Source organism: Cydia strobilella, chromosome 10, assembly GCF_947568885.1.
Source record: "Cydia strobilella chromosome 10, ilCydStro3.1, whole genome shotgun sequence".
NCBI classification, from domain to species: Eukaryota; Metazoa; Arthropoda; class Insecta; order Lepidoptera; family Tortricidae; genus Cydia; species Cydia strobilella.
In genome coordinates this window covers 8,786,549-8,812,290 of record NC_086050.1, presented here as the reverse complement: position 1 = coordinate 8,812,290, position 25,742 = coordinate 8,786,549, and the positions used below count along the sequence as shown (strand labels likewise).

Below are 25,742 nucleotides of genomic sequence, written 5' to 3'. Positions count from 1 at the left end.
GAGGCTTATCAAACTTGATTGAGTGATTGGCTTTATCCATGACATGCTAACCGAAGACAATAAAATATTCTCTCTCAACTCAATACAAGAACTTGGCTCTAAAAATGTCTCTCAACTCTGGATGTGCACTAAATTAATCAAAAAAGTTTTTAATAATCCAGCACTGGGATCCAGTAAGACTAGCTGGATCCAACCATTGAACTACCTATTATAAATCAACACAAAAAGGAATGTCCATATTAAATCAAATAGTAATCGTTTCGTCCTTGTTCAGCATTAAACCAGACCCCGGCAATTAGCCGGTAAACTAACGCGAGTAATTGGATGATCTGCTGTTGTATAGGAATGTTACACGGCGATGATTAACGATCATGTGCCTATTGCAGTCAGACCTGTTAAATTGCGGCAAGCCGTCATTTAACCGGTTCGTAACAGTTAATTTCATCTTTACGAGGTTGTCTATTAAGTTAACTATTTATGGCATGCCGTGAAATTGCGAAGGTATGAATTTTAAGATTGAACGTCATTAACGCTCATACGAAGTAAATTCGGAAACCGTGAGCAATTGAGCATAATAATAAGAGATTACGTAAACGCTTTCCATGCAAAAACTACATTCTAGTGACTTGAGTGCAATAATCATTGTGCCAAACACACACAACACAAGGACGGAAAGAAAGGAAATGACACCACCTACGTGGTGTCATTTCCTTTCTTTCCGTCCTTGGAACCTTGTTCCTTGGAGCCACGGTTCTGGAGATACGATTTTTTTAATGTTTTTCCTAAATTACCCAAAATCTGATATTCGAAGCCCCATAACTTCTTTTTGTGTATGGTATTAAATGCATAATTTGGTTCATTGTCGTACGTTACGTCTCTCTACTTCCAAATACTACTTTTTTATTACAAATACACCACAAAATGAACACATGGGTCTTTTTTATTACAAATAAACGGAATTTATGAAAACATCTCCACTTCTAAATTAAATTGGAGGGTTAATTTTCTTATAGGAAGTTATTTGGTTTATGATGTTTCTAACGGTATGCTTGCACTTCAATAAAAAAAGGCTTCCCAAATGAGATTTCAATCAGAAGGGTGAAGGGTGATAAAACAGGCCCATGTGTTCATTTTGTGGTGTATTTGTAAGTAGTATTTGGAAGTAAACAGACATAACTTAAGACAATGAAACAAATTATGCATTTAAAACCATACACGAAAAGAAGTTATGAGGCTTCGAATATCAGATTTTGGGTAATTTAGGAAAAACATTTAATAAATCGTATCTCCAGAACTGTGGCTCCAAGGACCAAGGTTCCAAGGACAGAAAGTAAGGAAATGACACTACCTACACCCCAAAAAAATTTGACGGGTCATGTATAGTTAACGCTATCTCTACTGAGCTCGTTCACTTACCTGTACTAACAATGGCATTCTGTTAAACAAAAGCCATTATTTCTTTTGTGTGAGCGCGTGGCCTTTGTGCCTGAGGCTCAAACACAATTGGCCACGCGCGTACAAATACCTATTGAATCCATGCACACTAAAGGAGGCAACTAGCAACCTGAAGACTTTGCTAGACTTCGTAGAGGAGCTGGGGTGGTTAGAGTAGCGCTACCTCGTTTCACGCAAAATAGGCACATTGGATGTCGAGTTGCGGAAAATGCCCAGCAAAACTAACTAACTAGCACCTAATTGTTAAGAACTAACAAAGTTTGTGGTTGCGTTCTTAATCTAATTTACGCGAATTACGTACTTATTAAAGTAGGCTATTGTTTTATTCATAAAAGGCCAGCTTTGACGTATGTTAGACATCGTTTCACTTGTAAGACATAGCCTCGAGTTTATTGCCCCTTCTGACATTTGCATGCAAACTGACAGACAGAAACATTAGCAGTATTCTCTTGAAAGCAACAGCTTTAGGGATTAGGGCAGGTCAGGGCTCCGTCGGTGACTGACGAATCCTTTCATGTTGTAATTATTTTAAACCTACCTCGGACGGGTTGGAGACATTGAATGACCTTCGTTGTAAAAATAATTTTACGGCTTGTGATATTTGTGTAACTTCCAATTTAGTAAACAGAACAAAAATGATTTTTTTGTTGTTTATTACCTTCCATTTGTTATGTTACTCTTGCGAAGGCCGCCACTGAATGTAATTAAAACATTTACGGCTTTATTTTCTTTGAGAAACGTACTTTATAATATAATAAAATACATACTTTACACCAGCTGGCTATGTTAGAAACACTTCTTTTATGAAAAAAAAAATGGAAATAAAGTTTCAAGGCAACTCGCAATTACAACCAGAAATTAGGCTCAGTTCTCCTTAACTTTTAGGAACAGTAGAAAGTATTCTAAAAGTCAGTGCACGGATGACCTATCAACAGTATAAACATATTATATTTTGCTTGATTACATGCGCGCGAATTTCGTGCACGGCTGAGGAATGTTAGGAATAATAGGAATATTGGGCGTTATGACAGAGTGGTGTTATTTTGTACGTACGGGCGCGGCGCACACCCCCCCACTTCCTCGACCTCCGAATGCACGCAATTGGCGCGCGGATAGTAGGTACGAGTACACGCAATGCTTTTGTTTAGTCGTTCCTCCACGGATCGCGTTGCATACGCCACCTACAGCTTACTTCATGTTACCGTTGCCTTTCTTCCGCGGCCCAGTTTCCAGATACCGTCACTGATCACTTTCTCCATTGTTCATCTCGACTGATGCTGTTGCTATGCAAGCCCGTACTTAAAGTTAACCTTGTGAACGATTGCTATAGTAGGACAAACTATAATTGCGGATCGATCGAGTTAGCATCTTTACGATAATGCAATCCCAACATAGCCTCTATAATCGAATTTAAACTGTTGTGAGACATACTAACATTAAATAATAACTAAAACAAACATTAAATAATGACTAAACTGTGAAATTATTTAATAGCCTCTATAACTCTTTACATTTAGATCTTAGCACTCATTAAAAATTATTACGCATATGTGACCTATTTTGATAGCGACGTACATATTAAAGTAACTTTCAGCTTTAACGGGAGATTTCATGTCAACATAGCCTCTATAACTCTTTATATTTAGATCTTAGCACTCATTAACATAGCCTCTATAACTCTTAACATTTAGATCTTAGCACTCATTAAAAGTTATTTTAAGATCTAAATCTAGATGAGTTATGGAGGCTATGTTGACATGAAATCTCCCGTTAAAGGTGAAAGTTACTTTAATATGTACGTCGCTATCAAAATAGTTCACTTATGCGGTGCGTAGGTGTGAGTATATACCGGATGCGTATGAAGCAAAGCTCTGGCACCCTGCGTAGTCACTGTGCGTAATCCTCCCAAGAAACGACCCCAGGCGCCAGGCGCTGATTATAATTATAACATTTACGGTTTAATTTTCTTTGAGAAACGTACTTTATAATATAATAAAATACATACTTTACACCAGCTGGGTATGTTGTTCTTATATTATGGAATTGTATGTGAGATGGCACATCTTTTGTGTTATAAGTTACAATGTAACGTAACGCAATCTTAGACACGTGTTTGCATTAAGTACGTGATAAGGTTAACCTAGGTATACGAGCCCCGATGCAAATTAGTTCGTCTAGTTCCACACAACAATTTTGTTTATCCTACTAAATTTTACACATGAAGATAAAATGACCCAGTAATGGGAACCGTAATAGTAATGTTTAATCTAGTTTATTTTGATCGTATAAAAATGGCATGAGACTCTTATTGTTAAAAAAAATGTACTTTTCAAAAACGTTCTCCAAATCATATTGTCCTCTCCTATAGCACTGCTGCATGCATGGCCTCGAAACAAAATTGTCAGTACATTGGTAGAGCCGTGTTGCTTTCCCTAGTAATAGCCCTTTTAACATCTGTTATATACCTACCCGTCAAATAAAAAATAAAAAATCGTTATTTATTTTCTTTCAGTACAAACGGTATTTCTTGTATTTGGATTTAGTTATAGGAGTGTTAGTGAATTTTAAACTTAAACATTATTTTTATACAAACGCGAGAATCTCAAAAAATGGTCGGTATGCATCGGGGCTCGTAGTTGCTCCCTTTATCGTCCGAGACATGAATGGCCATGATCGGCGCACGGCCAAGCTATACGACATAATTAATAACAAGCAGATAAACTTTTGTTTGATAGCAATGTATTATTGACATACCTATCGGTCAAACGTGATTTACAAATTCTAAATTGTTGTCACGATCCTTGGGTTATTTATTTTTCAAATCACAAGATAATGTAATAGCAGAGTGTACGTAGGCAAACCTTGGCTTATCGGTGATACTTGGTAATTCGGTGATACTGCATTATTATCTTACACAGACCTCACCATGAGGAAATGCAAGCTATAAAATCGATGGCAGCTATCAGTTATGATGCTTGCAATCGGGTTGGCAGCGATTTAATTGCATACATTTCACCATTGTGAGCTTAGCGTAAGATAATAACGCAGTATCACCGAATTACCATGTATCACCGATAAGCCAAGGTTTGCCTACTTGTATACATTTAACAAAAATTTTCCGTTGTTATGTCTCGTTTAACCTTGACACCACGGATATGTTTTTAGAGCTTAATATAGGTATTCAGAATAAACTTTACTTTGTGTAGGTATCTACACAATCAAAAATAGCCTCTGACAAGGTCAAACATGTTTATTGTTTAACCTCGACTTTGTATTTTAAATAAAGCCATTTTGCAATGTTGAATAATAAATTAAATACTTGGGCACATGGTACATAACTAACTGTATAACTTACAATTTTATTATTCGCACAATTAAAACCGAAAACCCACACATTTAAGGCCAGAGAACACCGGCTGCGCGACCGTGCTCTAAAATGTTTGAGTCGCGCACGCACAGGTCACGCAAGCGGAGTGCCGTCTCTCATAAAGATCTGTATATTACAACGTGCACGTCTACTCACACGCACCCGGTGTGCACAGGCCTTAAGGTACACAATCTTACAAATGTTGTAATTATAGTTGAGCTTTGAGCTTCAACCAGGTGAACTTTTTTCACTCCAACAGCAGAAGCTGAAAAGTTCACATGATCTAGGTACTATTAGAATACAACATAGAAATACCGAAATCCGCAATTCAGAGGAATTGCTACATTGAGTATTTACTAAACTTAAAATAAAAAATACTTTGTGTCCTTTAGCCTATTAGCTTAAGAGGAAAGAGGAAGGCCGCTTCTCCATACAAACGTAGTTCCCATTTTCCTGTCTGGATATTGACATTATAGAAAGTATTTTTTTGATTATTGTAAAAATTATGAGCAAAAAACAGTTTTCATACAAATTTTGAAATGCTTCTAACTCTTATAATATTTAAAAATTAAAAAAAAACAAACGTAGGGGCATGAGCTGTGGCTGATATACAACAAATTGTGTCAAAATATTTTCAATAATGTTAATATCCAGAGGGGAAAATGAGGACTACGTTTGTATGAAAAGGCGATTTCGCGCGGGTCATCCAGTTTCGTCTTATCTTAAGCTTATCTTCCGCTATTTTGTAAGATATGTTTGTTGAATAGGATTAGTTATGCAACCCACAGCTTAAAAAACGCGCATGTAAATAATTTATAGCTAAAAAATACACAATTCTTTATTTTGAGGTTGTGCAGTAAAAAGGATTTGTATTTGTAATTCTCGAATTATTCAAAGTTTCTTACGTTATGAAATAAAACTATGAAAACGGATTATATCGCGTATACATTCATGAGTAACTATCGCGGTAACCGAAGACAATATTATTTCTTACGTTAGTTGACTACACTTTAATTGCAGCTTATGACGCGTAAAATACTAGGAAAGCCGCTTATTCATAAAACTCTGAAGTTGCTACCTACAAAATATGTATATAGGCTGCGATCGGAAACCGGTATTTTTTGTATGGGAACGGAAACTTATTTCATTTCTGATTGGGCATTCTAATAATACGAAGTTGTTACCTAAAAACACAACTGAGTCCTACATTTCGAGTATAAAATAGTTCGAAAATTATGCCTATTTTTAAGTTTTTTGCAAAAAACCGGTTCCGACCATAATGAATAATGAAACCAAGCGCGGGTAAATCCAACAACAAACCAGACACTGACGCTATATTGGAATGATTCAATATACTCGTACGTTATATCTATCTTTGCTCGTACCTATACAATATTTGTTGTAACGGATGAAGGTGACATTCTGATGGCAAGTGCAGCTTCATTACTGTTGCGACATTACTGCTGCGGCCTTGACTTGAATTTCCTTTAATTTCTTTATTAAATAAGTAACAGCTTGAACGTCATAATCACGACAGTAAGGTGGCGGCAACGGCAAACGTCACTCATTTTATCAAGCAAATTGACAGCTGCAGTTGCCATACGAACGTCACCTTGTTGCCTCATGCTACGCCATTCGGTCCGGGCCGAGGCGTCCAATCACTTCGTTTTTCGGGCGCCTGGCCTCGAACCCGGACCGTTCTAGCGAGAGTTATCCTTGATCGGATAAGTATAATATCATTTTTAAAGTAATTTGAACCGATAGCTGTAGCTATTGATCTGTTCAATAGGTAGGTATCTTTTACAGGTAGGATGTATGCACCTGCCGAAGTATTTATTCAATGATTCAACTCATAACCAGGCATCGTAAACTGCGAGCGAAATCCATTGAAGGGTTGGTACTGGTTGTCATACGTCATTTCAATGGATTTCGCTCGCAGTTTACGATGCCTGCTCATAACATAACATAAATATGTTCTCTGTCTCTCTCCTCTATTAAAATAAGATTGTTTACTGGTAATGGTAACTAACAGGCATTGTAACTGTTGTAAGCAATTGTAGTATAAACCTAAATAAATACTCATCCTTATCTCCTGTGGAGGATTGTGTGATTCATGCCAATCTGTTTACCAATTCAAATCACGTAATTAAGTTACTCTCCTCGTCTTTAGGAAAATAATAATATCATGATTAAACATTAATTGTTATATTATTTTATTCGAAATTTTGTCCTTATCTTAAAAGTCAAAGTCAAAAGTGTTTATTTGTAAAACATAGGTAAAACTGTTACAGTGGTGTATAAAATTGATGGTATTAAAATTGGTTATTAACATGACTTTTTCATGAAAAAACGGAAAACGGATATGTTTGTATTATTTGTTGTCGTATTTCATGACTGCTTTGAGACTGAGAAACATTTTTTAATAGGAAGCTATCCTATAATGATAAGATTGACCAGGGAAAAGACAAAGTGCAAAGTTATTATTATAATGTCACTTACAGTATACACCAAACATGACACATAGGAATTGAATTATACATAACTATAATAAATTATTAAGAAAAACTTCCTTCACTTTCATAATATTCTTCATACACTCGCCGATTTAGGGTGCTCTTGACCTGACTTTTCTTCAGGATTTCCTCGATCTGATGATCTGAAAAGTGCAAAGTTATTATTATAATGTCACTTACAGTATACACCAAACATGACACATAGGAATTGAATTATACATAACTATAATAAATTATTAAGAAAAACAGTAAGTCAAAACTTAAATAATATTATTATTGTATTTGGTACACATATGTAAGTTTGTGACCCAAAGACGGACATGTAACGTAAGAAAATGAATTCACATTTGGGGGATAAATGAGAAAATTAAAAAATAAAGTTTTTCCAACTAGGTATATCGTGTTACATTACATATCAAATGAAAAAGCTCATTGTGAGAATCTGAAATATTATTTACTTTTTTATAATTTTAGTGTAAACAGTTTAGATTCAAGAAAATAGGCAAAAATGACAGTATGTCTTCGGACTGTTACTCTAATTTTGGTCTTTCCCATAGATGGCAATCATTGCTCCATGCAATATATAGGCGTGTGCGAAGAAAGCCGACACTTGACAATTTACTATGGTTATTATTGAAGAATCGTATGTTTATTGACCTTAAAATAAGGGGTATACCCAGATCATTAAGATCCATTAGTAGTAAACTAATAAGCCCTGAACTCTTTTTTTGTTGGTGTAATTAACACTAAATGAAAGATTTATTTTCCCAGAAAAGTTCTGGGAATGCATTAATTAAATTCCCTTTTGACTGCATGCCCAGTGAACACTGAACGGATTTGTGGATATGCGTTCATTTTAAATGTCCAGCTCATATTTGTCCGAATGGAATCGCTCCAATTAAAAGTTCCTGCTTTTTACAGCGTTCCGCTCAGCACATATCCCCGGGCGGGTTTCCAAATACTGCCTGTTTTATGGCTGCGGGATTACATATTCCGTGATATTTCGACATTGTTCTTTATTCACTCTTTCTTTATGTAAGTAATGGATGTCTCGATTCGCGGTAGGTACGATATTTTATACTAGATTTTGTATTTTTATAATTAATTTATGAATATTAATTATAAATACATACATACATTCATATAATCACGCCTATTTCCCGGAGGGGTAGGCAGTGACCACGGATTTCCACTTGATCCTGACATACCTCTTTCGCTTCCTTCACTTTCATAATATTCTTCATACACTCGCCGATTTAGGGTGCTCTTGACCTGGCTTTTCTTCAGGATTTCCTCGATCTGATCAGAAAAGGTCCGCCGAGGTCTACTCCTAAATATTATACTAAATTATGATTTTAGATCCTATAACGAGTGTTTTAATGCCTAGTTATAGTTAGATACACTGCTTATAGCAATTACACGTATTATAAGGTATCTATGATTTGTTAAGGAACCGTATGTTACGACTTACGACCGCCATTGCGGCAATTGACATTCCATTTGTAACGTCTACTCGACTGATATTAGAATTGAGGTCAAATCAAATTTAGAGTTGATCGAAATTTGAATGCTGTTATAAAGTGGATTTTTAGGATTTGCGGTTTTTGAACGCATACCAGAAGGTTTATGATATGGGTGTAGATAAAAAAATTAAGAAATACAGGAATTTTATTACTTAATTTTATAATTATGATTTTAGATCCTATAACGAGTGTTTTGATGCCTAGTTCTAGTTAGTTACATACACTGCTTGTAGCATTTACACGTATTATAAGGTATCTATGATTTGTTAAGGAACCGTATGTTACGACCTACGACCGCCATTGCGGCAATTGACATTCCATTTGTAACGTCTACTCGACTGATATTAGAATTGAGGTCAAATCAAATTTAGAGTTGATCGAAATTTGAATGTTGTTATAAAGTGGATTTTTCGGATTTGCGGTTTTTGAACGCATACCAGAAGGTTTATGATATGGGTGTAGATAAAAAAATTAATAAATACAGGAATTTTATTACTTAATTTTATAATTATGATTTTAGATCCTATAACGAGTGTTTTGATGCCTAGTTCTAGTTAGTTACATACACTGCTTATAGCATTTACACGTATTATAAGGTATCTATGATTTGTTAAGGAACCGTATGTTACGACTTACGACCGCCATTGCGGCAATTGACATTCCATTTGTAATGTCTACTCGACTGATATTAGAATTGAGGTCAAATCAAATTCAGAGTTTATCGAAATTTGAATGTTGTTATAAAGTGGATTTTTAGGATTTGCGGTTTTTGAACGCATACCAAAAGGTTTATGATATGGGTGTAGATAAAAAAAAAAAAAAGAAATACAGGATTTTTTTTACTTAATTTTATAATATAAAAAAAACTATCGGTGTTTAAGCAGTATAAGAAATATAAAAACGTCTAAAAATTAGCGAATGTTTTCTTGACTGTTAGGTTAGGAACGAAGTGGCCAAATCGTTGTGTAGAAAGTAATAAAAGTAAAAGAAAAGTATTTTTAGGGTTTCGTAGCCAAATGGCAAAAAACGGAACCCTTATGGATTCGTCATGTCTGTCTGTCTGTCTGTCTGTCCGTCCGTATGTCACAGCAACTCTTTTCCGAAACTATAACAACTATACTGTTGAAACTTGTTAAGTAGATGTATTTTGTGAACCGCATTAAGATTTTCACATAAAAATAGAAAAAAAAAACAAAGAACTGAAACTCAATTTTTTTTTTCATCAAACCCATACGTGTGGGGAATCTATGGATAGGTCTTCAACAATGATATTGAGGTTTTTAATATAATTTTTTTTCTAAACTGAATAGTTTGCGCGAGAGACACTTCCAAAGTGGTATAATGTGTCCCCCCCCCCCCCGTAACTTCTAAAATAAGAGAATGATAAAACTAAAAAAATATTTGATGTACATTACCATGAAAACTTCCACCGAAAATTGGTTTGAACGAGATCTAGTAAGTAGTTTTTTTTTTAATACGTCATAAATCGTAAACCGCAATCTACTTTTCACTCACGTTTCACACAAAGAATACATTCTGTCTGACGACCGGTCTGACCTAGTGGGTAGTGACCCTGCCTGCGAAGCCGATGGTCCTGGGTTCGAATCCCGGTAATTGTAAAAAAAATTAACCTTGAGATTTTCAGTGTAACAGTGACATGAATGTCCTCACCGTTCGTGGATTGTTTGTTCTGCGCGTGATGTCTAATGTACACGGAGCGGTTATAAAATCTCCCAATTACAACTCCATGTTGCAAAAGCGTACCTTCAAAGTACCCATACCTTCGACTTCGTCAGTTTTTGCTCACCGTCTGCCTAACTTTCTGCATCCATTTGTTTATAATAAAGTTAATTCTAAAATCTCCATTAAAACATTGTCCGTTAGAGAAGCCCAGAAAATAGCATTATATTCACTCTCAACAACACGCACACACACACACACACACACACACACACACACACACACACACACGCGCACCTAAACAGTACCTATACACCCAAAATTGCACATGCATCACCTGTAAACCTAAGTTTAGTTATGTATGTAGTTTTAGTTTCACCCTGTCTTAAATTTAGCTTTGTAACTAGTATTATTGTTATTACCTACTGATTAGTAACTTCTTTAAATATAAGTATAGTGTCTTATTGGCATTTCGCACAAATCATGTCACAGATATTTCGTGTCTGGATTGGTTACCTACGTGACAGGCCACGCCTAGTGTAGGAACCGGTGCAACCGTCATTGTAAATGCATAAATGTACATAAATTGTCCCTTAGTTTTAAGACCAGTAATTAACATACAAGATATATACAGTGGTACTACGTAAACGAAATTAATAACTAGCTTAAATCTAAAATAGGCCCTTGAGGCATTGTACCAAGGATGCTGGCGGCATTTCCCCGCTGTATCGCAATGCTGATACGTTGTGCGAGAAAGCCGCCAGCTCTTCGGTCACCAGTTACGTCAACCAGACGCTTCGCGATTTCTGCAAACAACTTATGCGCGCTGGGACCCCAGACCAGTTAATTTTTGTTTCTGCCTAATTCTTGGTGTACAATAAATGATTTTAACTTTTTTTTTTTTTTTTTATTCATGGATTTACTTTGGCAATATTAATATGACGTAAGATCATTCGAATCTCTCTTGCCTTGATGTGTAGTGACTAAAACTAGGAGTAATTTAGGGGGGCATTAAGCCACCCTATCGTTTAAATTACTTTAAATGCTGCAATACGTCGACACCAAGCTTTTGGTGCCAAAGTTATCTACGTTACCTTTCACGTACCCAAATTTCATTTCGAGTTCTTGGCTTACCAAGAACCAGATCAATCAGATCTTACTTTTATTGTTCCTTTCTTTGTAACAAAGCGTCTTTGTCTCGTCAGTTTAATAGTCGGTAATGTTTGTTTGCAAAACTACCACAATATTGTTTTTATACGACGGTCGGCTAAGAAACACTCAAGAAAATGTACGCTATGTTCGGGTCCTTATAATAGCCATTGAATTTCAAATGTACTGATAATAAATGTGTGTTGCTACACGTCGAAACCAAAAAAATGTTTTGTGTTCTAAAATTTCGGAAGTAGATTTTTGCTAGATATAGGTAACGAAAATGACTTTCCAAACAAACGTAGTAGGTAATCTGCTCATAAAACCGTAATAACATTTTTATCCGGCTGAACATGATCATAATAATCAGGATGTCAACTAACCTATTTTAGTTAAAGTATAGGTACTTTATATACTTAATGAAAATACATACGTTATTACATTGATATGAGAAATTTCACAAAACTAGACAGTACACGTTTTATTATTGTTGAAATCTATGTTATAATCTGTTTGTGACGTTTTCAACCAAATGGTACCACATTGTCGGTTATCGATAAGGTTGATTTCGAATTGAAATTATATGGAAATAGCACCTTATTGACAACCGACAATAAGCACCTTTTTGGTTGAGAATGGCACATTTAAACCATACCAAACCGGTTAAACGTCAAATTTTGGTGTTTTATTATTATGTGACCCAGTTGCCGGCTCATGGCAATTGTCGAAAAAATAAGTCTCTGTAAACGTGTTTTCAATTGACGCTTTTACGCCTGGCTGAACCGGGCTACAATACCGCTTGTAATATAGTTGTCGGAATGGTCGGACTGTATAACAACCGGCACGGTAATTATTAAGTAAAAGATTAAAAAAGTGCTAATGATAAGCAATATGGTGTTTTTTAGCATGGTCCCATTTTGTGGTCCAATGTGCTGCCCGTAAACTGTTTACCGGATTGAGATAATAAATAACATCCGGCAAATGTTGAAACACCTGTGACCCGCTGGCCTGTGTAGTCTTCAATGGATACCTTGACGATCCGGGGTTCCGCGTTTCGCACATAAGACCGTGAATTATGGCCTGTTTTTACATTAGACTTATATTGACCGGGATATGGACCGTGATTACCTTTTGTATTATTTGTTTTTACATTGATTAGTGTTATTAGTGCGAGTACATACATCCATACTAACATTATAAATGCGAAAGTGTGTCTGTCTGTCTGTCTGTCTGTTACCTCTTCACGCTTAAACCGCTGAACCGATTTAGTTGAAATTTGGTATACAGAAAGTTTGAGTCCCGGGGAAAGACATAGGATACTTTTTATCCCAGAACTCACCCCTCAAGCGGTTGAAAGGGGGGGGGGGTGAAAAGTTGTATAGGGAATCAATAACCGCTGAACCGAATTTACATGAATCTTGGTATGGGGTAGTTTGAGCTGTGGGGAAGGATATAGAATAATTGTTATCCCCGAAATCATGCCTTAATGGTGTAAAAAATGGGATGGAAATTTATAGGGTGGACCAATTGGGGGGTGAAAAAAAGGATGGATTTAAAAGTAGATTTGTTTAAAGTTTAGGTACTCAATTTACTAATTCCACGCCTTCCACGCAGACGAAGTCGCGGGCAAAAGCTAGTTGGCTACTAAACGCAAGTAGCAAATGTATGAACTCGCATTTAACATTAATCAATCAATGTGTAAACAGGCCCTTACTCACTTTGTGCATTGCACGGTAGATCCGGATATTGTATGAATTTTCTTGTAGTCATGAAGTTTAGAATATTTGGAATTACTTAAATATGTACCTTTTCAAGGTTAGGTAGCCGCCAATAGTGTTAAAATAAACTCCTACTTGCGAAATGAGCCAGCCCATTGACGTCATTCACACGAGTTTATGTTATTTATTACCATTCACATTTCTCACGACACGGAGACTCAGTCGGAAAGTTTTAAAGTAGCTTACCAATGAGTAAACAAGTCGTATTACGCTATAGTTGGTCAAACCAAATTGTCAGTAAATAAGAACAAAAAAAACTATACTCATCCGTTTCTTTTGGGTGCTAGTAGGTTGGGTAAGATAGCATGATTCTCTGTGTCTGTTTGAAATGAGAAAGCCTTTGACAAACTGTATTTATGGCGCCCGGTAGGTGTTTCAAAAAGGTTTTATGCTGTCCAAAGATTCGAATCGTCTATGGTCTGAGCTTTGTGTCAGATGATTGTCAAAAATCACTAAATGTAATGGATTGTTTAAATCAACTATGCCGAGTCGAGGATTATTGCAAAAACGTAAACGTAACCATACTTATCAAAGAATGAGAAAGTATTAAATTTACATCACGTTTGCATGAATGTATTTACGTGCTTTTAATTAAAATAACAGATTTGCCATTACGATATCCATTAACAAAAGGAAAAGTATTAAGTGCATCGTTAGATAAGCTTACGTGATTGTGGCTGCGTACAGCGTTAATTGGTAAATGAATAACGGAAATGCTATTTTTACCGAGTAAGTAGATATCATGTAATCATTACTGGCCATAATCGTTATGGTAAAATGGAACAAGGTTCGCACGACTCTAATTTGTGTAGTAAGTAGATAAACAAACAGACGAATATGAACGAAAATATGATACCTACACAGATACCGTGAAAGCTTAGGAATTATACTATGTGTGCTGATAAAGAGGAAAGCTATAGTGCTGTTATTTATTCAACAAGCAAGACGTTTAAAAAACTAACGCGAGTACGTTTTCTTCATAAAAAAAACCTTCTCGTCTTTCAAAGTCTGTTAAATATTGTGTAGGCTGTGATTAGACTAATTATTTATTTCCTTGCAGAAAATTCGAACGTTATCTGTCTCCTTTATACGTTTATAAGATAGTAATGTATTAGTGGTCGTCTCAAAAACAGCTTCGTCATTAAACCGATTAGACCTTGACCTAGTTACGCGGACCAGACGCTCGCGCCAAGTGGCTCGTGTCATTGTCATCGCAATAAGCTCATTGGAAACAATCATCACCAATCTGTACATCATTCGTTTATATAATAACCAATAAAGCATGTTCCGTGTTTTTTTTCTTATGAGGTCGCTTGGAGGGTAAACCGGTTTGGAATATTTTCGTTGAAATAAACTCAAATTGGAAGAAAATAAACGTTGGAAGTGGAAGTCATTGGAAGGTCAGGAATGCTCTTTAGCATTTCATATTTATTCATGACAATCAGTGCCTCGTGCAAGTTTAACAACCACATTGTGTAAACTATGACTTCATCGCAACCTTAGTGCCGTGTTTGACATGCCATTTATGTACTTAGAATGTCGCAGAACCTTACACGTGTGTTTTATAGTAGTTTAAGTTTTCTTAATCGTATAAAGTTTCGTGACTAAAATGTTTTTTTCTTTGGTTACAGAGAACGAAGGGATCAGGAACGAGAGCTGTTGGAAAAGCAGCAGAAAGATAAGGAGAGAGAACGGATAGAACGCGAGAGAGAACGGGAAAGAGAAAAGCAAGAGAGAGAAGAAAAGGAAAGGAGAGATCAAGAGAATGCCGCCTCGAAACTCGTGTCGAGGCACTTCGAGGAATCTCTGAGGCTAGCCAATCAAAAGGTTTTTATCATTAAGTATTTATCGCCGTCTTATCGGTCTCTATGTTCAAACCTTGTTTACAATCTCGGTTTCTACGATTTCATGCGAACGTAATTCGAGATGACGCAACCGGAGTGCGTAACTTGACACAGTATCGTAAAGGTTTGTTGTTGTCAACAGCGGGAGCGGAACATGTCGTGGTCGCTGCTGAACAGCCTGGGGCCGGCGCGCGGCGCGGGCGCCGAGCACGAGCGGCTGCGCGCGCCGCTGCCCGACCGCGGCTACTACTCGCCCCCCGGCCACCCGCCCGCGCCGCGCCAGCCCGCGCCAACGGACTACCATCCCCACGCGCGCCTCGCCCCGCCCTCCAAGCCGGAGAAACCCCCGCACCCCGCCCTTCCCAAGGGCGAACCCAACTTTACCCCCTACAACTATCCCTCCTACCGCGCCTACGATAAACTCAAAGACCAGCACTTACCGGCGCCGCCGCCGCTAGTGCCGGAAAAAAATTCTGTGATAGTGAAACACGACGCCAAACAAATCCACCTTGAGCAAAAGCACCCGTACCCGAGCAAGCCTCGGAGCGAGCCGTCCCCGCACTACCTTCCGTCGCGGCCCTATCGGACTGGCCTGTCGCCGCATGCGCCCTCACACCCGCATCCCGCGCTACAGACGTCCCCGCACGCGGCGTTACCAGCTCAGGATAAGAACAACCGCCGGCCACTCTATCAGCCGCCGCCGCCGCAGCGCTCTCCCGCTGCTTACTACCAGCAAGCACCTGCCAAGCCGAAAGTGTCCAGCCCAGCGCCGCCGCACATATACGGGAAACCGAGCAGCAACGCGCCTAGTCCGGCTCACTTCGCAGTCGCCGTGGAACCGGCGCTCCAATTAAGTAAAGCGGATCCTCCGCCGATTCCCTACCCCCCTCCGTCGGCGTACTCGCCGGCGCTGCGGACGCGACCGCCGCCGGCCGCGCACGCCAGGCCGCCTCGGCCGCACAGTGACGCGTCGTCCTCGTCCCCGTGCCAAACGCAACCCCTCGATCTCGGAGTCTCGCGAACGGATGAGTCCGACCGGTTATCGCCGAGAAGACGGTGTCCCTTCGAATCCGCGGATTCTGAAGCCAAACGGCGGCGGCTAGAAGAGCTGCCGGCGCCGGAGCCCCTAATAGCGAGCGCCGCGGCTAGTGCCGGGCGAACACCGCACGGCTCCGAACCTGCGCCTCAAGCGCCGGGCCCTCCGTGCGATGTCCGTGTACCTTCAGCGGACGGGAGCGTCGAAACGCCTGAAAAGGCCGCCGGCGCCTCGCCAGCACCCTCAGTCACCCCCTCAGCGAGTCCAGCGCCCGCGACCCCCCTCCCCCCGCAGGCCACGTCGCCGCCGGCGCCCCCTGCGCCGGCGTCGACGCCACCCGCTCCACCAGCGACGCCTCCGGTCACGCCGGTGGCAGACGTCGACACACCCGCCAAAACCGCTTCGCCCAACCCCAGGGACGGCTCCGCGCCGGTGCGGCACCTAGGCAAGAAGGCCTGGCTCCAGAGACACGAGACCGCGCCGATCGGCGAGGGCGACTGCTCGGGGGGTGGCGGTACCTGCATCACGCTGCCTATGGCCATCAACAGAGTGTCAGAACAAGAGGACAATTCTAACTCTAATATCATCGTTCCTGTCGCCGCTAAGTCGATACAGAGGCAGACTGGGTCGCGGAAGAACCCTAAACCTAGGAAACCTAAAGAGATGAACGGTCGAGTCGAAGAGGCCGAGCGCGACAGCTCGAGTTCGGAGCGCGAGTCCACGTCACCACCAAAGAGAAAACCGCCGAAAGCAAAGAGAAAAAAAGGTACAGTGCCGCGAAAAGCCGGCGACGAACCTAAAAAGAAGAAGGCTTCGGAGAGCGGCAGCGAAAGTGACAAGGAGAGCGACGATAAAGATTCGGACTCGGGAGCGAGTGGGAGTGGGAGCGGCAGCACTTCCAGCAAAAGAGGAGGTGGCGGCCGAGCCCGAGGCAGAAGAACGCGAGGCGGCGGCGGAGGCCGAGGCGGGCGGCGGAAAGATGAGCCCCCGCGGCGAACGCCGTCCACCGCGCGAGGCAAGCCCGTGCCCGAGACGTTCCTCCAGAACGGCTCGTGCTGTGAGGTGGCGCCTCGCCTCGCCAAGTGCCGCGAGTGCCGCTGGTCTCCCGCGCAGCGCGACAAGGATATGCCCAACATATTCTGTCGCTTTTACCATTTTCGAAGACTGAAGTATGCCAAGAACAGGCAACTAGCCATTGCCGGCTTCTCAGATCCGTACAAAGATGCTGAAGAGGTAAATATCGAATTAAAACAATGAAATAACTTTAATATTTATTAGATTGCGTACCGGTATCTAATCATGTTCTTTTTTGTCGTAGGAGGACAAGAAACTTTGGCTATCATCTTCAGCGGGAGCGGCAGAATTAGACATAGAGATGAGTTGCTTCCTCCTGCGGGAAATTGGTGACCAGTTCTGTGAACTGCTACAACAGGAAAAGGAGGCGGAGTTACACCACCAGAATGACGGTAAGAGGTGTTTTCGTTACGCTACGTGTTTCCTGTTAACTTGATTGTTTCACGATAATCATGAGATCAAACTTATTACTTATTTGTGCCGTTATCGTTCAGTACTTAGAAACTTATTTCAAGCTAGTAAATAATTGGTACACAACAAACTCCTACTAAATTATTTTGTCACTTCATACATTAGAGTAGCTTTAGGAACCTTAATAATCGTAGTTTGATGGATATAGATTATAGATAAATCGTTAGAATCCATTTTGTTTCGCTCCAATTAAGAAACAGTCTATTTGTAACGTCAATTTGAATAAGAAACGTTGATAATTAATTCTGATACTGTCATAACTACATGACCCTGCTATATCCTAGTTTAGTTAAATGGATTCTATTGTTGTCTAAAAATAGTACGGTATACAAGTCGAGCGTTAGCAAGATGTGGGTCAAGTAGCAGGTTCGCTTCAAGTACTGGATAGAGCCAATTAATTTATTTATTAAGAGTCCGCATTTGGCTGCCTGTTCACTTGATAAGATTACAGGGAACTGACTGTGATAACGGCGTTCTGGAATTAACGTTACCTACTCAATTGATAATCATTATCAATTTATCATACATTTTCTTAGACTGTTGAGAGAGACAATGTGCAATAAAATGTCGGCACGGTTACACTGAACTGACTGAAAGTAAAGTGAGTATGTTTTTTAAAGTGAGTTTATTTTGAGACATTCGAATCAGGATCTTAAGACAATTTGTTACTACAAATATAATAAAAAATATAATGCCTTCACAAAATTACCATAGAAACAATAACGGATTTCTGGCAGCGTTTTAAACAACGGAATACCCCATCATTATTTCTTTAGGCTTTTCCTTTGCCTTGACCTTTTGTTTTGTAAGAGGTTCATAAAAGCCACGCTTTAAACAGCGCCGCCTATCTGCTATGATTAGCACTTTACTATCAATTTCAACTTAGTTCCGATACAATACTTAAGCGTAGTTTGAAATCGTAGTGTGTTTTTTTATTAGTCATGTTGAGAGCGTTGAAGATAGTTATGTTGCTCATAAAAAGTTTTATTGCCCTTTGTGCTACGCCAACGCCCTAACATAAACAACGGGTACCTAAGTGTAGGTCGCGATAAATATAGAAGCACGTAGGTACCTAGTTTTAAAGGCAGCTACTTGATTACTAAACTATTTAATAGCGAATAATATTTACTAAAAATGTTCCTTTAAGAAGACAAGACAAACATTAATGGATGATTAAGGAAGTGTATTGATTGTTACATGCAAACCACATATAACACATGTAAAGAAGGATATATTTATGATTACCTGTTTTTATGTATCACCCTTAAATGTTTTGTGACAAAGCAAGCCTTTAGGTGTCACCAGCGACCCGCCTCGGCTTCGCACGGGTTACACAAAGTCAACAAAGTATACACCTAAACCTTCCTCAAGAATCACTCTATTGATAGGTGAAAATCGCATGAAAATCCGTTCAGTAGTTTTTGAGTTTATCGCGAACATACAAACAGACATTGTTTTACAGTACATATTGCTACTTTACCGCACGGTAATTAGAACTATACGTGCCTATGTCGAAAATTTTAATAGCCATATGTATTGTAAAACGTTGTACAATACACGTGCGAATAGGTAATTCGCAACTCGTGTCGATTTAAAACACTCTTCGGTCGTGTTTCAATTTATCGCCACTCGTTGCGAATTTCCTACTTTTCGCACTTGTATCGTAATGTACTATGCTGCGGGTAAAGCTAATATCGAAATACATTCCCGCTTTGCGGAAATCCTATTGCGATAAGAAAATTCAGGAAGCAACCCAAATAAAATAAGTATTATAGGGAGATGCTTTCAGTATAAACTTTTTCATAATATTGAGTTTACAAATATTGTGATTGTATTGTGTTGTTACAGACAAGACGATAGCGTGGAAGCGTGTGGTGCAGGGCGTGCGAGAGATATGCGACGTGTGCGAGACGACGCTCTTCAACTTCCACTGGACTTGCGGCAAGTGCGGCTTCGTCGTTTGCCTCGACTGCTATAAGGTGAATTAAATAAATGTCATGTCTTTTGTAGTAAAACTTCTTTAGGCGCGATTAGAGGGTAACTCAGATTTTTTTCTGACGGAATTAACGCTCAGTAGTGACACACGCTAAATAGGACACACATCAAAGTGCCAACATAGCGATAAACGTCAAAGAAGTTCTACTTCAATCGCGCGTAAAGATTACTCGCACACACTTTTTAATTTTTGCACATGTTTCATAAACGTGCTTTGAACTGAGTTATTTGAAAATGCAATTGGGATAAGCCATAAGTCCAGATTGGAAACCATTTCTGAATCGCAATGCCGGAAATGTCGACCATATTTTCTAAGATTTGTTGGTTAGAATATTTAGGTTTTATTCCAAACTAGGTAAATTCAAAGAGTACGCGCTCAGTTGTGTGTATGTTACCCGACTTACGCGATATTATAAGTCTAACCTAACCTTCATGCACTAAAATATAAAAAAAACGCATCGCTGACATATTCTAACGTAACATTTTTGTTGACAGTCCCGGACGTCTGGCGAATCAGCTAACACCACCAGTGAGACAAATAACTCTTCGAATGCCAACTCAAACGTCGAAAGAGATTCATTCGGGTAAGTTCAACAAACCGGTTATCTTATTGTCAGTTTCATTTTGCATATGTAACATGTTTCATAAATGTAACCGATCATATATACCTAAGTACATTCTGATATTTTTGAAAAAAATTTCTAATTATGTAATTATTAAAAGCCTGTTTTGTTAAAATCTTCCCAATACATAATAATAGTTTCTATGGGTCATATGTGCTATTTTCAACCAAAAGGGTACTTATTTGCGGTTGTCAATAAGGCGCTATAGCTTCAATTCGAAATCAACCTTATCGACAAGCGACAATGTGGTACCTTTTGGATGAAAACGTCACATATAATTTACCTGCTCCTTTTTAGTTATTTGTATAAGACGATTTTTTGATTTCTCATTCAAAAGCGTTTTTAGGGTTCCGTACCCAAAGGGTAAACACGGGACCCTATTATTAAGACTCCGCTGTCCGTCTGTCACCAGGCTTTATCATGAACCGTGATAGCTAGACAGTTGAAATTTTCACAGATGATGTATTTTTGTAGCCGCTATAACAACAAATACTAAAAACAGAACAAAATAAATATTTATGTGAGACTCCCATACAACAAGTGATTTTTTTTGTCGTTTTTTGCGTAATGGTACGGAACCCTTCGTGCGCGAGTCCGACTCGCACTTGGCCGGTTTTATTTGTTAGTCAGTGAACAAACACGAAAACTTATTTGACTGTGTTTTTATGCACTGCGACTAGGATACTAGAAACTACAATAAGAACCGAAACAAATAATCTTCACGGTGTACCCGTCCCCTCCAAAAAAAGTTGAACATCATGTACATAGTCTTTAGATCGATTTAATAGTTGAACATCAGTTGACCGATGTGTACGCTTGCAGGTGGTTACTGTGCACGTCGGGCGGCGCGCACCCGGTGCGGCGGCTGCTGCTGACGCAGATCGCGGCGGGCGGCGCGCTGGGCGCGGCGGCGGCGCGTGCGCACGCGGCGCGCGCGGCCTGGGCGCTGCCGCCGTGCGCGTGCGGCGCCACCGCCGCGCCGCCGCCCGACCAGCGCGCGCGCGCCCGCCAGCTGCTCATCAAGGTCATGCAGAAGGTGAGATTTTCCTAAACTTGATTGAGTGATTACGAGTGATGGCAATGTTTATTAATGATTTGCTTACTAGTTTGGTAATAGATACAAAAAACAGCCTAGTTGCTGACCGTTGTATTATAGAAAAAAAAAAGACAATTATAGCATGTTGTCTTGTAAGCAGAAAGGCAAACGTAAATTAAACTATCGTATAATCGGAAGATTATCGAATCTCATGTTTGACGGTGTGCGTTGAATTTTATTGCTTTTAAGAGAAAGGAATATTACTTGCAGTTACGTTGATACGTTTTAATTTGGGGTTTCTTACCAACTTGTCAAATATCAACGTTCGTACAATAGAATATTTTGTATCTTACATCCTTGCTGTTACTGCCCAAAAAGGTTTATTTTCCAATCTACAAATAAATTTGGTGGTATAATGATTACTATTTAGTTCATGCTTTCACTTTGTTTCTCGTTAAATGACACATGTATACGCAACCTGCGCAATATATTGGTGCCAGCTAGCCACAACATATTTCCCAATGAATGTAAAAGGATAAATAAGCTCTTTCCTCACGTGAATCAATGCTAGAAGTGAATTGACGGTAAATGTTTAATGTTTATTTATTTATATTACAGAATGTGAAAAAGGAGGACGTGAAAGAGGAAAACGGGCCGACCAACGGCACTTCGCCAGTAAAGTCCGAGAACGGCAAAACGGGCAGCCCCGTCGTAAGCTGGCTCTCCGACATCCCGCTCAAGACCGAGAAGGAGGAGAAGTCCGACTCCAGCTCCAGCGACTCCAGCGAGGAGGGCGGCAACTTCTCCACCCTACGGGAACTTTTAATACGACCCGCGCCCGACGCGGCGGAACCCCCCAAGAAAAAGCAGAAGAAAACGAAGGGCGACACCCTATCCACATCGGACGTCATATCGAGCGTCGTCGACGAGAAGAAAGGCGAAGACGAGGAGACCAAGCCGTTCGCTCTGTCGACGGTCGTGAAGCGCTACGAGCGCAGCGGGCGCAACCGCGACGAGCTGCCCGTGCGGATCATGACGCTGACGGAGTCCAAGGTGCTGTACCCCGACGTCCCGCACGCCTGGCTGTGCGACGGCCGCCTTCTGCACCTCACCGACCCCGCGCACCCCGGCAACTACAAACCTTTCCAGGTTAATATATTAACGTCACCTATTCTTTACACAAATTAATTAAGTCTAATATAACTTTTAAGTATTAACTGGTATTAACATAGTTTTTAAGCCTTATAATATGTAATACTAACACAATGGGATCATGTTATCTTGAAAATAAATTTATATTAAATTTATTTATATTAAATATTTTAAATGGTCACTTTGATTGTCCTGAATTGCTCGCTAAGCTCTCCTTCAATACTCCATCTAGACCTAAAAGATACTTCCCTCCCCTCTCAATTCCATTTTCATCACGTAATTACAGAAAGAATAGCTTTCTATTGCGAGCTGGTAAAAGTCTAAATAAACTAACGAAAGAGTGTGATATTGACGTTTTTAATAGTAACATCACAACTATAAGACGGATTCTGGCAAACAAATCACTTAAGTGAGCGAGTCGTATGCGATAGCATACTCATAATAATATTATTGTATCGATCGATGTATTTTATTAATAAGTTTTGTTTTTCTTAGCTCAGTATATTAAGAGTATTGAATTGTGGGTATTTAATAAGTAGGTATTCACATTTTGAAATTAGTATTAGTTCAATACATTGTAAAATTTTAGTGCTAACCACCAATCATGTGTTAACTTGTTGCTATTGGTGGGAACCTATAATTGGCTTTTTGTTATTTACTTATATAACTATTGTATAATTGATAGCTGTTGGTTCTCCGAAAATAAATGAATAAATGAATAAAATAAATAATAATTGAAAATTGAATATTCTAGAAATGCTGCTAAAAATAATTCGATGATTGTCGAAAGCGACGCCAATTTTATTTGGGTCTCGAACGATTTGTTTTGACGTGTCCAGAATATCATTCATCTTTTTGTCAAGTGCCATGACTGGCATGCCATTCACAATAATTTGTTCTCTAGATTATGGGCCTTTCAACATTTGCCTAATTTTATTTTTATTTCGTTTTAGGACCAGTGGAAACGTGGTCAGCCCGTGCTAGTGTCGGACCTGTCCAATCTGCTGGACAAAGACCTCTGGAGCCCCGAGAGCTTCTCGCGCGACTTCGGCGACACGCGGGTCGACCTCGTCAACTGCGCGTCCGGGCTCGTCGTGCCCAACCAGCCGGCGCGCAAGTTCTGGGACGGCTTCGAGCTCGCCGGCAAGAGGCTGCGCGACGAGCGCGGCGCGCCCATGGTGCTCAAGCTTAAGGACTGGCCGCCCGGCGAGGACTTCGCCGAGCTGCTGCCTACGCGCTTCGAGGACCTCATGCGCGTGCTGCCCCTCGGCGAGTACACCTCCCGCGCCGGCAAGCTCAACCTCGCCGCGCGGCTGCCCGAGTGCTTCGTGCGCCCCGACCTCGGGCCCAAGATGTACACCGCGTACGGCGGCGCCGGCGGCACCACTAACCTGCACCTGGACGTGAGCGACGCCGTCAACGTGATGGTGCACGCCAGCGCGCCCGCCGACGCGCCGGAGCGGGCGCGCGAGGCGGCGCGCGCGGCCGAGGAGGCGGGCGCGGACGTGCTGTCGCGGCGCCGCGCGCGCCTCAAGCCGCCCGCCGCGCTGTGGCACATCTACGCGGCGCGCGACGCCGACAAGATCCGCGACCTGCTGGTGCGCGCCGAGCTGGAGCGCGGCGCGCGGCCGCGCGCGCAGCACGACCCCGTGCACGACCAGACGTGGTACCTGGACGCGGCGCTGCGCGACCGCCTGTACCGCGAGTACGGCGTGGAGGGCTACGCCGTGCTGCAGTGCCCGGGCGACGCCGTGTTCGTGCCGGCGGGCGCGCCGCACCAGGTGCGCAACCTGCTCGACTGCGTCAAGGTGGCGGAGGACTTCGTGTCGCCGGAGAACGTGTCGCGCTGCTTCGAGCTGGCGCAGCAGTTCCGGCGGCTGTCGCGGCAGCACTCCAACAAGGAGGACAAGCTGCAGATCAAGAACATCGTGTACCACGCGGTGAAGGACTCGCTGTGCTGCCTGGAGGAGGCGCTGGCGGCGGCGGAGTAGGCCGCGCCGCGTTCTCCTCTCGCATTTGATCTCAACCTCGAACGTAACGTTAGCTAAGTTCCGCATTTAAACGTAAGATTGGGAGCGAGTGACCCGCGTTTCGTATGTAAATTGCCATTGTTAAGCGTCGCGTGGAATGTGTACCAGTTGTGTGTGTAAATGTACTCAAAATGTGATTTAATCCGACTGTCGCGATCGGAGAATGTGCAATGTAAATTAGTCTGAATACGGTGATATTGTCGAGATGTGGATATCTTTTATGTTCCTTAATCGAAATACAAAATAAACTCTTCAGGTTATTTACGGCTTATTTGTAGTTTTAGTGATATGTATGTATTGTGTAAATTTTTAATTCGAATTCCATCGAGTACATATTAAGAAATGTATACTTTTAAGTTATTGTATTGAAGTAAACGTATTCGCTCGAAGCATTGTACATTAAACACTGCGTGTAGATAAGTTTCTCCTATATTAGATTTTCTCAATTTGGTTAGTATGTTACAAATAATAGTTAAACAAGATGTGACAATTTCTTTTGTCCTTATTGCTGTATTAGGCGAAAGCAAGTTTTTTTGTACTGTGTATATTATGTATGGTTATAAGTTGGAATAAAAAAAGATGTTTATATTAGTTGTTCTTTTACTTTTAATTTACCCTTGTACTTTTAGTTCTTTCAAATTCATATTAAACCGATAATTTGGATTAAGATTAAAGTGGCATAAGATATTCTATGGCGCAAGATAAACACGTGTAGGGAAAATGAACAGTTAGAGATACCAAATTAAATAATGATACTATCTTATACTTAAAAACTTACTATACTTAAAAAATTTGGAAGCGCTGGTGGCTCTGCGGTAAGAGTGTGCGACTTTCAATCCACAGGTCGCGGCAAAGAGTAAAGTAAGTATAATTGACCAAGACTGTCTCATTTCAAACATAGGTAGACTGAGAGAATCATATTGTCTTTGTCTTACGCCAGTACGCACCCTAAAGAGAGGGATGAGTAGGACCTATCATTTTCTTTGTTCTTACTTACTGACAAGTTGTGTTTGCCA

At 40.5% G+C, this 25,742-nt stretch overlaps 1 protein-coding gene across 3 annotated transcripts in view; it reads left to right on the top strand.

Moving 5' to 3' along the window:
* Window positions 1-25,317, top strand: part of LOC134744526 (lysine-specific demethylase 3A) — a 220,458-nt gene extending 195,141 nt beyond the window's left edge. For all 3 annotated transcript variants that reach the window (XM_063678327.1, XM_063678328.1, XM_063678330.1), the window contains 8 exons: window positions 15,097-15,292; window positions 15,452-17,578; window positions 17,664-17,811; window positions 19,739-19,869; window positions 20,381-20,469; window positions 21,331-21,544; window positions 22,163-22,693; window positions 23,650-25,317. In XM_063678327.1, the coding sequence (XP_063534397.1) occupies window positions 15,097-15,292; window positions 15,452-17,578; window positions 17,664-17,811; window positions 19,739-19,869; window positions 20,381-20,469; window positions 21,331-21,544; window positions 22,163-22,693; window positions 23,650-24,687 (4,474 nt within the window). In that variant the 3' untranslated portion in view covers window positions 24,688-25,317. The remainder of the gene's footprint in view (window positions 1-15,096; window positions 15,293-15,451; window positions 17,579-17,663; window positions 17,812-19,738; window positions 19,870-20,380; window positions 20,470-21,330; window positions 21,545-22,162; window positions 22,694-23,649) is intronic.
* The last annotated feature ends 425 nt before the right edge of the window (window positions 25,318-25,742 follow it).